This window comes from Lontra canadensis, unplaced genomic scaffold, assembly GCF_010015895.1.
Source record: "Lontra canadensis isolate GAN:19392208 unplaced genomic scaffold, GSC_riverotter_1.0 scaffold3, whole genome shotgun sequence".
Lineage (NCBI taxonomy): Eukaryota > Metazoa > Chordata > Mammalia > Carnivora > Mustelidae > Lontra > Lontra canadensis.
Genome location: NW_022630997.1, coordinates 42,861,340 through 42,875,753, shown reverse-complemented (window position 1 = coordinate 42,875,753; position 14,414 = coordinate 42,861,340). Strand labels below are relative to the sequence as shown.

The following is a 14,414-nucleotide window of genomic DNA, read 5'->3' as shown; positions in this document are numbered from 1 at the left end:
GCCAAGTTAAGAATCAATATTATATGGAATATTATGCACCTGTTAAAAATGATTGTGTAGACCTAATCTACATATGCAATAGAAGAATATTATATTTGATGCAAAGTGTATTATAAAATAATGTGCATATTAGTGTATACTATGATCTAATTTTTAAATGTGTTGTACATATAGCTATGCATATTTATATATATATGTGTGTGTAACCCACAGGGAAAATGTCAGAAGTATATTCCAAAATGCTAACAGAGTGGTAGGGTGATGACTGGTTTTCTTCTTTACATTTTTCCAGGTGTTTTGTAATAAGCATGTCATTCTTATTTTTTAACGATGATGCAAATATTTTCATTGTAAGAAATTAGACTATCAGAGATTAAGAGAGGGAACAGATACTCTTAATATTGTGCTTCTTCTCATTTCCTTAAAAATAATGAATGTGTATCTCAAAGTTCTCATTAAATTTAAGACCATTAGAAATATGAGAAATCAGATTTGAACTGTTGTGAAGGACAATGAGATTTAAATTTGGCATTTTCAAGATGTAAAAAAGCATTTTTTTAATGTACTAGCTATAACAAAGTAATTATCATCTTTTGTTGACTATTTACTATGTGCTGGGAATTGTACACGTATTTGACCTGTAGTCTGTTATTTAGTCCTCAGAAAACTCTATATGACACTGATGATGATACACAGATCAGGGCCTGCACACAGCTGTTCTGAATCTAGAGTCCATGCTCTGACTCTCTGTACTTTCTGCCCCCTAGCAAGCCCCTTGAGTAAACAGTGACGATAAATGAAATCTTGCATGCTACAGTAAGAGAACACTGGCATATTTTCATATCCTTCCCTCAAAAAAAATAATTGTGTAGTTGGATAAAGAGTTGTTGACACTAACTTACTCCTGTAGTTTCACTATATTTTCCTCTTTTCCTACTTCTAGGGTGAAACATAAAATACAAGTGTCCTAAGAAAGTGTTACTCCTATAAAATATTCAGTGAAAACTACAGATACTATTTAGGAAGACAAGTTACGTTTCCTAGAAGGGAGACTAACATGTCCTGATTATGAGCCCTATTTCTTCTGCGAACGTGAAACAGTTTAAATGTAAAATTGTTTGTTTCAAAATACTGTATTGTTGATTGATCATGTGTGCCCTTTAGGTACGAATTGAGATTAGCAGAAAAGCTGAGAAGAGGACCACTTTGGTGCTATGGGGTGGACTTGCCTACATGGCCACACAGTTTGGCATTTTGGCCCGGCTTACCTGGTGGGAATATTCCTGGGACATCATGGAGCCAGTCACCTACTTTATCACTTACGGAAGTGCCATGGCAATGTATGCATATTTTGTAATGACACGCCAGGTAAGAATTCCTCTTCCAGAAACTTTTTATGAGATGCTAATGAGGTTTTGGGTGTCACAGTAGTTCTCTTTTCTCTCATATTCTTTCTAAAGCCAGCTCCCCTTAAGTACTCTTTAATCCTACACACACACACACACACACACACACACACACACACACAGAGAGACGCACACGCGCACATGCATGCTAATTGTGTATTCCGCTCTATTCTCGGTGTTAAAGGTAGGGAGGTAAATCATGGCTCCTGACCTCAAGAAGCTCACAGACTATAAAGTGAGCCATATAAGCCATTCAATTTAGAAAAAAATACCTCACAGTAAGTTACAGAATAAGAGGGCAAAGAGAGAAGAATATCTGCGCAGGATAGCTTATTCAGCCAAGTGGGCTTGGCTTTTGGTTTTTATTGAATTCTTGGGATGGAAAGTTAGTGATAACTAATCAGATAGTTAAATTCAACTCTGGACTATTTCTAAGTATATTAAGAGTACAAGTAAGCTGCTTTGTTACTATTTTTGCTTCATAGAAGAGAGATGAAAATTAGATGTCTAATCACTTTATATACCTGGCCATTCTCTAGCAACCAAGACTCATTTATTAAATATCAGTATCTGGAACTCACTTTTGTTGCCAGTGTTATTTTTACAGTAGCTTGAAAATCCTCTGGCACTTTAAAAAGTAGGAAGGGTTTACTATCACTTATTATTATCTGTGTGATACCACACAGATTCAAATTCCCTTGATAAAAATTTGCAGTAAGTGAGACATGAGAACCTTTTTCTATTTTCTTAGGTATCAAAGCTGAGAATTGCTTCTCTTATATTTTTATATAGCTCTGATTGAACATAGGCATTTTGTTTCTGTTGTTGTTAGACCACTGGTCACAGACCTATTTATGTGTGAGAAAATGAAAGCCCCAAAATGGTATTTAACCTTTCTGGGCCTCGCAAACGTGTCTGGTAGAGAAGAGAGACAATAAACTGTTCACGTCCGGCCATTGTTTGCCCAAAGTATCCAGCACCTAGTCCCATGTCTGGCTCATACTCATGACCCTGAGTGAACAGAACTGAGCAACCACATCAGTCATGTCTAATCACAGCTCTGGACATGGCTTTGCTGTCTGTCTGTCTTTGTTTCTTCCCTTCTCTTTCTCCTCTCTTCCCTGTTCCTGTCCCTCATATACACACCCCTTTAATAGGTTCTTTTTATCTGTTGATTGAAGTCCAAACTCCTTAGCCTGATAGTCATAACTGGTTCCTCCCTGTCTTCTCCAAAGGTCTGTCAGTTCCCTACAGTATACTTACTGTGTGTTTTAAACAAATAAAATTATATTCCTTATTCCCCCAAATGCCCTGAGTTTTCTACCACTTCATTCCTTACTTCCCATCGTTCTTTCAACTGGGAGAGTTCTCCCTGTTGATCTCTACCTGTTATATTTCAAAGTTTCTTAAATACTGATCTTTCATGAACCTTTGGCCAGTTCCCTACAGACAACTTTGAACTCCCCTTCTGAATTCTTGTAGCACATTGTACCTCTCATTTCACTTATCCTACGCTATCTTGTATTATAATTATTCACATATAATGTCTTCACTCCTCTACTAGACTATAATATCTTAGGAGGAGAGGCATTCAGGGGTTTTTTTTCCAATTTTTATTTCCCTTTAGCTACTATTTTTTTTTTAAAGATTTTATTTATTTATTTGACAGAGTAAGAGACAGTGAGAGAGGGAGTACAAGCAGGGGGAGTAGGAGAGAGAGAAGCAGGCTCTCTGCAGCCCATGGTTTGGAACCTCTAATAGCTACCATTATCGAATAAGGAGGACCCTCTTGTAGGTTCTCTCTGAACCATAGCCCAACTTCATTCATCTCAATTAGACTAAGGTATTCCTAGAATAGTGATAATCCAAAACTGCTAGTGCTCATAGACTCCGGGCAGAAGCAAATATAAATTATCCCTGGAAGAAAAAATATAAAAAAATGTAAAGACTGGAAAGAAAGAAAACTGATATTATTCAAAGATCTTCGTACATAAAAAAAATATATAAAAACATGTACATCTATTTGATTAGAATCCATAAGTGAGTTTCATAGGGTTACTGGATACAAGGTCAATATACATAAATCAATTGCATATCTATATGCCAGCAACAATTATAAAATGAACCTAGAAGTAATCGTGCAAAAGATGTGCAAGATCTCTATGCAGAAAAACATAAATTTAAAGGAAATTTCTGAACATGTTCACAGACTGAAAAGTAAATATTAAAAAATGTCAGTTGTATATAAATTGATCTGTTTGATTCTGTGCAACCCCAGTCAAAATTCCAACAATCTGAGGATGAAGGGGAGGAGATTTGAATAAGCTGTTTCTAGAATTTCAGTGAAAATGTAAAAGCCTAAGAAAAGCCAGTGAACACTTGAACAAGAAAAATTAGGTAAGAGGATTTGCTCTACAGGATATGGAAGACTGTAGCTTTATTTATAATACTATAGTAATATTAAGATAATGGCACAAAGACAAATAGTCCAATGGAATAGATGAGAGAATACAGAAACAGATGTGGTATAAATGAACTTCTGATTTTAAAAAGATAACACTGCAAAGAAAGAAGAGTCTTTTTCTACGAATGGTGCTAGGACAATTGAATATCCATATTAAAAAAAAAAAATGAAATGACCCCATCCTTACACATCCTTAATTAACAAGAATTAATTCCAGATAGATTATAGATATAAATATGAAAGCTAACACAGTAAAGCTTCTGGAAGAGGGGCACCTGGCTGGTTCAGTCTGTAGATCTCAAGATCTGAGATCTCAACTGTTGATCTCAAGATTGTAAGTTCAAGCCCCACGTTGGGTCTGGGAGAATACTTAAAAATAAGATCTTTTTAAAAAATAAAATAAAACTTCTGGAAGGCAATATAGAAAAATATGTCAATTACTATGGAATAGGAAATCATTTCTTACCCAGAATGAAGTGCTAACCATAAAGAATAAGAATGATAAAGTTGACTGTATTGAAGTTAAGAATTTCTGGGGGCGCCTGGGTGGTTCAGTTGGTTAAGTGTCTGTCTTTGGCTCAGGTCATGATCTCTGGGTCCTGGGATCGAGACCCACAGCATCTGGTTTCCTGCTCAGCAGGGAGTCTGCTTTTCACTCCCTGTCCCTTTGCCCCTCCCCACCTCTCTCACTCTCTCTCTCTCTCAAATAAATAAAATCTTTTTTAAAAAATTAAGAACTTCTATTTATTAAAGAACACCCTTAGGGGTGCCTGAGTGGCTCAGTGGGTTAAAGCCTCTGCCTTCGGCTCAGGTCCTGATCCCAGGGTTCTGGGATCGGGCCCCACATTGGGCTCTCTGCTCAGCAGGGAGTCTGCTTCCCCCTCCCTCTCTCTGGCTGCCTCTCTGCCTACTTGTGATCTCTGCCTGTCAAATGAATAAATAAAAATCTAAAAACAAAAAACAAAACAAAACAAAAAAACCATTAAAAGGGCAAACAGGGGACGCCTGCCTGGGTGGCTCAGTGGGTTAAAACCTCTGCCTTCGGCTCAGGTCATGATCCCAGGGTCCTGGAATCCAGCTCCACATCGGGCTCTCTGTTCAGCGGGGAGCCTGCTTCCTCCTCTCTGCCTGCCTCTCTGCCTACTTGTGATCTCTGTCAAATAAATAAATAAAATCTTTAAAAAAATAAAAAATAAATTAAAAAAGTAAAAGGGCAAACAGGCTGGGAGGAGATATTTGTAGGACATATACCCAACAAAGGATCCATAACCAGAATATATTAACAAAACCTATAAATCAGTAAGAAAAAACCAGACAACCCAATAGAAAAAGATGGCAAGAGATTTGAATAAGCACATCTAAAAATGGAAGTTCAAATGGCTAATAATATATGAAACAAAAATGCCTCAGGCTCATGAGTGATCAGGAAAATGTTACAGATCTCCAAGAGAAATGAAAACGTGTTCATACAAAAACTTGTGCAGGAATATTCATAGCAGCATTATTCATAATAGCCAGAAAAGTGGAGACAACCTAAATGTCATCAGTTTATTAATGGATAAGTAAAATGTTACAGATCTATTCAATGGAATATTACTTGGCAACAACAAAAAAATGAAGTACCAATACATGCTACAAATGGATGAACCTTGAAAGAAGGCACCCACAAAAGGCTACGTGCTATATGATTCCATTTATATGAAATGTCCAAAATAGGCAAAACTGTAGAGACATAAAGTAGATTAATAGTTGCCTGGAATTGGAGATGTTGAGGGAGATGAGAAATGATTATTAGAGTACAGGATTCCTTTTTTTTTTTTTAATGAAGTTTTATCTATTTATTTGTCAGAGAGAGCACAAGTAGGGGAGTGGCAGGCAGAGGCAGAGAGAGAAGCAGGCTTCCTGCTGAGCAAGGAGCCCAATGTGGAACTCCATCCCAGGACACTGGGATTAGGACCTGAGCGGAAGGTAGATGCTTAACCCACTGAACCACCCAGGTGTCCCTAGAGAATGGGATTTCTTTTGAGGATGATGGAAACTGATTGTAGTGGTGGTTGTGCAACTTCATGAATACACTAAAAACCATTGAACATTATACTTTAAGGGATGAATTGTATGGTATGTGATTTATATCTCATTAAAGCTATTTTTGAAAAATAAGGTAGTACTTCTGCACACACACCAGAATGGCTTTTTTTTTTTTTTTTTTCTTAGCTGGCAATACCAAGTATTGGCAAGGATATGGAATGATGGGAATTCTCATATCCTGCTGATGGGAGTGTAATTGGTACCACCATTTTGGAAACCTGTTTTATACCACTTCTTAATTTGAACACAGGCATACCTTATGATCTAGGATTTCCATTCATACGTGTACATCCAATAGAAAAGATAAGCCCAAAAATGTTCTTGGCAGCATTATTCATAAAAGGAAAGCCTGGAAACAACCCAAAGTCTATCAGTAGTAAAATGGATAAATAAATTGTGATGTAGTCATACCATAGACTATAACCTAGCAGTGAAAATGAATGAATTACCAAAGTATGAATATCACAAACATATTAAGCAAAAGTAGCCATACACAATACCTACCATCTGACTCCATTTTTATAAAATTAAAAAAACAGGTAAAATTAAGCCATAGAGTTCAAGGGGATTCATGCTTAAGCAGTAAAGCTGTAAAGAAAACAAGAAAATAATTACCATTAAAGAAAAGATAGTGATGAGTTTGGGGAGGAAGACTAGGTTAATAATTGGGAAGAGGTGGGAGGATGCCTTCCAGGTTGTTGGCAGTGTTCGATTTTCTTTATCTGATGGTGATTAGCTTACTCATTATGTGATGAGTCATTGTGATGTACGTTTTTGTTTTGTGTACTCTTACACGTGTGTTTCACAATAAAAAATGTTCAAGAAAGAAATATTTAGGGGCGTATGGGTGGCTCAGTGAGTTAAGCCTCTGCCTTTGGCTCAGTTCATGATCCCAGGGTCCTGGGATCGAGCCCTGCATTGGGCTCTCTGAAAGCAGGGAGCCTGCTAACCCCCTCTCTCTCTGCCTGCCTCTCTGCCTACTTGTGATCTCTCTCTCTCTCTGTGTCAAATAAATAAGTAAAATCTTTAAAAAATTAGTTTAAAATAAATTTTTAAAAAAAGAAATATTTAACACTGCACCTACATCGGTATATATCTTTACACGTGTAGTGAACCTAATCAGCAGTTAGTGCTCATTTTGTAAAGATAGTGTTCTAAGGACTAATAATTTAATTTCTTCTTTAATTTGTAGGAATATGTTTATCCAGAAGCCAGAGACAGACAATACTTATTATTTTTCCATAAAGGAGCCAAAAAGTCACGTTTTGACCTAGAGAAATATAATCAACTCAAGGATGCAATTGCTCAGGTAAGTTTTCCAAAAATAAAAATAAATTCCAGCCCCATTTTGTATGGTATTGGTATAATAATAATAATAATAATAATTGTTATTATTATTACCATTATCCATAACTGTAGTGCTTCAGTGGGTAAACTCTGAAAGAATGATCACACCCTCTTCTTCCTGTATTAATTATTCCTCAGTTAATAAAAATGTGTATTTTAGCACAGACACCTCTCTGGAAAGTTTTAGAACACAGCAGGTGAAAAGGTGATGGGTCCTATCTATCCTATTAACAGTAGCATATTGAAATTTGTAGAACTGATTTTACTTTTTTTCTTTTTGTTACTTTAAAGTTGTCTGTTTTTACTTTTCTCACTTTTCTCTCTTTATAAAATCTTTTTACAACAATTTCCAAAGATTTTCCACCTAAAATGTGTGGTGGCTATGGGGCAAAAATAAAATCCAGGTAAGAAAGATTACTGGAAATGTTTGCCAGGCACAAGTCTCAGAGTTTATTGAACTAGAAGATGCTGTTTTAAGAGAGATGTATTTTATTTTTCATAATAGTTACCTCTTTCAAATTTCTGTGTGTGCCTCCCTCCGATATCTTTGATTTTGCTGAATAAATCGTCATTCCTCTTCTCTGTAGTCTTATATGACTTAAGCGATTTTTCAGAAAATCTCTAGAAACTCTACCATCCTCTATAACGTTTGGTTGCTCTTCTCTGTCCCTTATTGGTGGTGGGTGGGGTTGTACTTTGAATAGGCTTAGTCTGTCTTCCTGCCTTGGCCTAAGTTGATTTATGTCTTCTGTTGCTCTGTGTGGTGGTTCTCAACTGGAGGGAGCGCAGTAGGCTGAGGGTGGGGCTGAAGCATCCCTGGAGCTGTTAAAAATACAAATGCTTCAGCCCTACCCTCAGCCTACTAATCCAGCTCCACCAGCTGAGGTCCCAGCCAGTGTGAGTTTTGAAAGTGCTGCCGTTGACAGCACATCCCTGATTTTAAAATCACTAAGCAAAAAAAACTGAAACAACTACTGGAGGAACAACTCAAGTCTTGAGCAACGGAAGTTAAAGTTCCGGATCCAGGCAAAGGTTTGAGAAACGCCATCAGGGTGCATCAGATGCTCGCACTGTCCTGAGCCTCTGAGTCCTGCCCTGCTGACCGCACAGCCTTTCCTGGAGGCTCTGTTGACAGGTGATCCTGCCATAATCCTATGCCTTTAAAGCCCTTTGCTTCTGAGGCAGTCTCAATTTGAGAGTAATTGAGATGATTTCTGGGATTCATAGTGATGCAGAGAAAGACAATTACCTTTTCTCAGGAGAGGATAATATCATTGAAAGCTTCACTAGCCGGTTTTTCTCACCTTTTGTTTCTATTTTAGGCAGAAATGGACCTTAAGAGACTGAGAGACCCATTACAAGTACATCTGCCCCTTCGACAAATTGGTGAAAAAGATTGATCTACAAAGAGCCTCTGAATCCTGGCAGAAGGAACACCTGTTTATAACTCTTGCCTTTTTAATTAAAGCATTGCAGGTGGAAGCTGGGAGCCAAGTCGGGGTAGAGGGTTTTTACCTTTAATTAAAAAACAAAACAAAAAGGATCTTAGGGAAGAAGAGGAAGTTAAAATCTAAGGATCAGGCTTTGTGGAATATAAGCTCAAAGGGCTTAGTGAATATTGTCTTAATCAAGCATCTTAGTTTCTGGATGAAAATGATGCATTATATAGTTGAGAGATTCATAAAGAGAAAAGGATGCTGGGGGTGTTCCTTTCTTGCATCTTCTTGCAGGGTCAGCAAAACAGTAACACACCAGCACCCCACTCAGCTCTAATTTTTTTTTTTTTTAATTTGACTTTTCTTATTTTTGACATAGGAGTAAATAAATTTACCAGAAAAGCAAATCCTCAAGGTATGTGGGTGGCAAACAGAGTCTGAGCCCATGTCATTAGCATTTATTTTAAATTGGACCCAGTCTCTGCAAAGTGACCAGGAATCTCTCCTATTCGTGTCCCTTTTCTGACCACCCAATCCTGTTGGTTATGCTAATTTTATCCATATGAGAGTTGGAATCAACTTACGACTGTTTAATAATTGACACTTTGGATTATCCCATAATACCTTCTTCGATGTCTGTATATTCCAGTGCTCTGGATCAGTATCTAGGAATCATTGGCAACACTGCATGAGGTTGTTTTGTTTTGTTTTGTTTTGTTTTTTATTAATTAATCTTTAAGAGGAGGCAGAATTTCCCTCCTTTATTTAACTATCCTATTGATATTCCCCTCTCCCTCCATAACTCAAATCCGAGGGGGGGCGGTATTCAGCTATATTACCAAATCAGGAAGACGTAAGGTTTACAAATTGGCTAAAAATCATGGCTCTCTAGCCATTTCAAACCAGAATAATCTCCTTGCTGTTAATCTGCTCGTGTGACAGCATTCCAGCCCACCCAGATGGCGCTGCCTTGTCTGGAGACTTTGTTTATCTTGAAGGACACACACTTCCACACTGTATGTGAGCCCCCCACCTCCACCACTTCAATAGTTGTAAATCAAGTGTGTGGATCTCCAAGGGTGCAATTTATCTTTATACAGGAATACATTTCTACGGCTTCCTTCAACTTACCCTCTTCACCCTCTTTTTTCTTATCTTAAATTGAGAGAAGGAAGAATTAATCTTATACTCTATCAAAATATTTTCTACCATATTTCCAGATGACATCTGCACTTGAAGAGTCAAAGGAATCTGTGTCTAATATCCTGTTTTTAACGACTGTGGGGGCAGGATGGAAAGGATGATGAGGCTTGCCACACAGCTGATCGGCTTTTTCTTTCACACGATTTGCCCCTCCTCATTGTGGCAAGGAGGTTCTTTCTCATTTTCTTCCTCTTTTGGGATCATTGTGTATGAAAAGAAACACTTGCAATGACAAACCCAGACTCCAGGTGCCTTGCAGAGGTTGAAGGCCTGCCCAGACCGCTGCTGCTCTGCTCCTGCCGCCGCCCCTTCCGCTGGCATGATGGAATGAAAGGATGCATGTCTCCCCTTCCTTCCAGTGCCCCCGAGTCGTTCAACCCCTTCCCTCACTTATTTTTGTTAAGTTCTGTGAGTTATTTTTAAATCATCTATCCTGTTTGTGTGCAGGGTTTTTAAGAAGAAACAGCACAGTGCAATGAGCAAATCCTTTCAGGGTGTGTGGGAGGCAAGGGAGGGAAATGTGGAGAAAAGTCCTTTAAACAAATAGCAAAATATTGAACATGTGTAAAATCCTGTATCATTTATGAAATATGTATAAAAAGCAATGTACCTTCTGGAACAATAAATACTTATTCAATTTTTGAACTATAGTATCTATTTCTTTAAAGCAAAACCAAAAACAACAGCAGCAGCAACAAAACTTACTTTCCTGTGATTCTAGTGGAAAACTGTTTACTTCCAAAATTAATTCTTTTTTTTTTTTTAAGATTTTATTTATTTATTTGACAGTGAGAGAGGGAACACAAACAGGGGGAGTGGGAGAGGGCGAAGCAGGTTTCCCGCCAAGCAGGGAGCCCAATGTGGGCCTTGATCCCAGGACGCTAGGATCATGACCAGAACTGAAGGCAGCCACTTAATGACTGAGCCACCCAGGCGCCCTAAAATTAATTCTTATAAAAATATCATTTTGAAATTAAATCTGGTTCCTAGAGCCTGTATTTTTAAAACAGGCATTTTTTTTAAGATTTTATTTACTTATTTGACAGAGCATGAGCTCCTTGCTCAGCAAGAAGTCTGCTTCTCCCTCCCCCTCTGCCTGCCACTCCCCCTCCTTGTGCTTGCTCTCTCTGCCAAATAAATAAATTAATTAAACAAACAAATAAATTTTTAAAAACAGGCATTTCATTAATGCTTCCTGAATCTAAGATGGTCGATATTTTCTTAATTTTCCAGAGCCATCAAAGGTTAAGTGACTTCTACAGGCAGAATAAAGCCAGTGGCAGTACTGAGACTAATATCCTTATATCCTGATTAACAGGAAAATTGTCTGTTATATCAGACACCAGATTGCCCAATGTGGTCTCCTGGACTTGAGAACACTGTCCAAGAATGAACCAAGATTAAATATTCATTTTTTAAGACTTTGTATCAAATTTGACCAAAGCAAATAATGATCAGCAAACAGGAAAATACCACATGCTACCTACTCCATTGAAGGCCTATCAAAAAACATACGTTAAACGCCTGTATTCAGTGCAATGTGAGATGTAGGAGAGCTTCCTGGCAGACATCCCTGGGACAGAATTAAAGTGTAAGAAGATAAGATTGAAAATGTTTTGATTTCAAGAATAATGCCTACATATTCAACAACATTGTTAGGCTTTAGTGAATTTTCAGTGGAGATAATGAGAAGAGGTAAACCCATTAGTGTAAATAATGCAGTTTTGCTAAAAGATGATAGACCTTTAAAGCTGGCAAAAGTAAAAAGGTTCTCTCATGGTACTATTGTTGGAGTGGCAGCCTGGTATCTCCTTGTTAAAAATGCAAGTTCTTGGGGTGCCTGGGTGGCTTAGTGGGTTAAGCCTCTGCCTTCGGCTCAGGTCATGATCTCAGGGTCCTGGGATCAAGCCCCGAATTGGGCTCTCTGCTCAGCAGGGAGCCTGCTTACCCTCTCTCTCTCTTTCTCTCTCTGCCTACTTGTGATCTCTCTTTCTCTGTCAAATAAATAAAATCTTAAAAAAAAAAATGCAAGTTCTCTGATCCCTACTGAATCAGAAACTAGGCATGGGGCCGCAATCTGTATTTAATAAGTCCTTCTGGTGATTTTGATGGGAACAATTGATCTAGTCAAACCAGAGGACACCTATGTCAGAACTTATCAGTGAATCCTATGACCAAACAACCAGAGTGACAGAGGCTGGTGAGTATGGTGAATATGGTAAATGGAAAGAATAGAGCTCACGTCACATGTACTATTGTATCTTGCTTACTGGCAGGAGAATAGTGATGAGCACATAATAGATGCTCACAAAAAAACAAAAATAGGGGCACCTGGATGACTCAGTTAAGTGGCTGCCTTCAGCTCAGGTCATGATCCCGGGGTCCTGGGATTGAACCCTGCATCACTGTTCATCAGGGAGTCTGTTTCTCCCTCTCCCTTTGCCCCTGCCCCCTGCTTATACTCACTCTCTCTCTCTCAAAAGTAAAATCTTAAGGGGAAAAAAAAAAAAAAACACAATAGGTTGAATTTTAAAAATCAATGTAACAAGATTTCACAGAAAAGTGGAATTTCTTAGATTTTGGAACTCCGTTTCACCAAAACTGTTAAGAGTTTTATTTCATTTTTCTGGGATGCCTGCGTGGCTCAGTTGGTTAGGCGTCTGCCTTTAGCTCAGGTCGTGATCCCAGGGTTCTGGGATCGAGTCCCACACCAGGCTCCTTGCTCAGAGGGAAGCCTGCTTCTCCCTCTGCCTGCTGCTGCCCCTGCTTGAGCTCATTCTCGCTGGCTCTCTCTGAAAAATAAATAAAATCTTTTTTAAAAAAGAGAATTATGATTCTTTTTTTAAAGGATGTATTTATTGAGAGGGAGCAGGGGAGGGGAAGAAGGAGAGAGAAAATCTCAAGCAGACTCCCCACTGAGCATGGAGTCAGTGGCAGGGCTCCATCCCACAACGCCAAGATCATGACCTCAGCTGAAATCAAGAGTTGGTCACTCGACTGACTGAGCCACCCAGGCGCCCCAGTTGTGATTCATTTTTATTACCGTCAACAATCTTTAGTTTGTTGCTCTCCCAAGTAAGTACAAATTCCTTGTCTTCCAGACATACTACATAATTACTTCCTTAGGATAAATGTATATGTTAATGAGTTATACTGAATATAAAATTGACCCACTTTACAAATTTTCATTTGCATAGGTTTTATAAATGTATCATTCATTGAGTAATCCCTCATTCTTGAAATTGTCCTCAGCTCCTGTGACCTGACTTCGGTTTCCTTCTTTAAATCTCTTCTTCTTGGTCTTCTTTGCAGTATCCTCCTCCTCTGCCCACATCTTGATGCTGGGCTCCTCCAGGGTTCCATCTCGGACCCCATTTTCCATGGATGATCTCACCCACTCCCTCCCCCCATTTATATGCCAGTAATTCTCAAATTGTTAGGTAAGCTCAGATCTTTCCTGAACAGCCAACTGGTTTATCTACCTCCTAACTGATTTCCCCCTTCCGCAATAAATTCCCTTAGAGGGAAATGCATCTTAGTGTAAAAAATTGACAAAATATTAGTAATCGCAGCTGTGTTCCTTATTCTTTCTACTTTTGTATATGTTTGAAATTTTTCACCATAAAATATTAAAATGAGAGGGCCGGTTAATGAAAAAGTCAAAAATAGGAATAAGAAAAAAAAAAAGGTCTTAACCATCCTGGGAATGCTTGTTTACAGAACCAAAGGGCTATCTGTAAAAGTCCTTGAATCTGGCAATCAATCCTGGCAGCAAATCTGGGTTTATCTCATGCACACGTCCTCTGTTTCTCTGCAACCCATATGAAACACTCAGATGGTTTCTCAGGGACAGGAAATTGCAGGGTTTTGTTTTTTCTGTTAAGAACACTAACTCTGAACTGCAATGAGGCAGTTCCTCAGTCCTAGAACCATCAATTGCTGCTGTCAAATTGCAACGTAATAAGCTAAAAATGGTCAAGTTGCCCATGTTCTGCTAGCATTAGTGATAAAGTGGCTAACTATAAATTCAGATCACAGGAACCCCCATGCTAGAGCATGGTAAACTCTGTACTCGGGGGAACCACTTTTACCTTCGTCACTGTCAAAAACAAGAGACAGCATGGCACTTGGCCCCTAGTAGGCACTCATGTTTAATTGAACTGAAACCCTTAGAGGAAAGGGGCCACCATAATTTGAATGCCACTTAGCATAGAAAAAAATTGTGATAAGAGATGAGGAAGACAAGTTTATAAATTACTTCCTAAAACAATAAATATTCCTTCCCCAGTCACTAGAAATTTGATTAGGACAAGAAACACAGATGAGAGAAAGGATTAGAATGATAGAAGCCCAAAGCATCAGGTCAAGTAAGATTGGGAGGGAGAAATTTTGGTTTCATTCATATCCTTTTTTAATAAAGCACTTAAAAAATTTTGGGGGGGGGGGCACCTGGCTGGCTCAGTTGATAGA

At 38.4% G+C, this 14,414-nt stretch overlaps 1 protein-coding gene across 2 annotated transcripts in view; it reads left to right on the top strand.

Annotated features, from left to right (window-relative positions):
- MCU (mitochondrial calcium uniporter) overlaps window positions 1-10,589 on the top strand; it is a 199,506-nt gene extending 188,917 nt beyond the window's left edge. For both annotated transcript variants that reach the window (XM_032840720.1, XM_032840730.1), the window contains exons 6-8: window positions 1,165-1,368; window positions 7,151-7,267; window positions 8,628-10,589. In XM_032840720.1, the coding sequence (XP_032696611.1) occupies window positions 1,165-1,368; window positions 7,151-7,267; window positions 8,628-8,705 (399 nt within the window). In that variant the 3' untranslated portion in view covers window positions 8,706-10,589. The remainder of the gene's footprint in view (window positions 1-1,164; window positions 1,369-7,150; window positions 7,268-8,627) is intronic.
- Window positions 10,590-14,414: the final 3,825 nt, after the last annotated feature.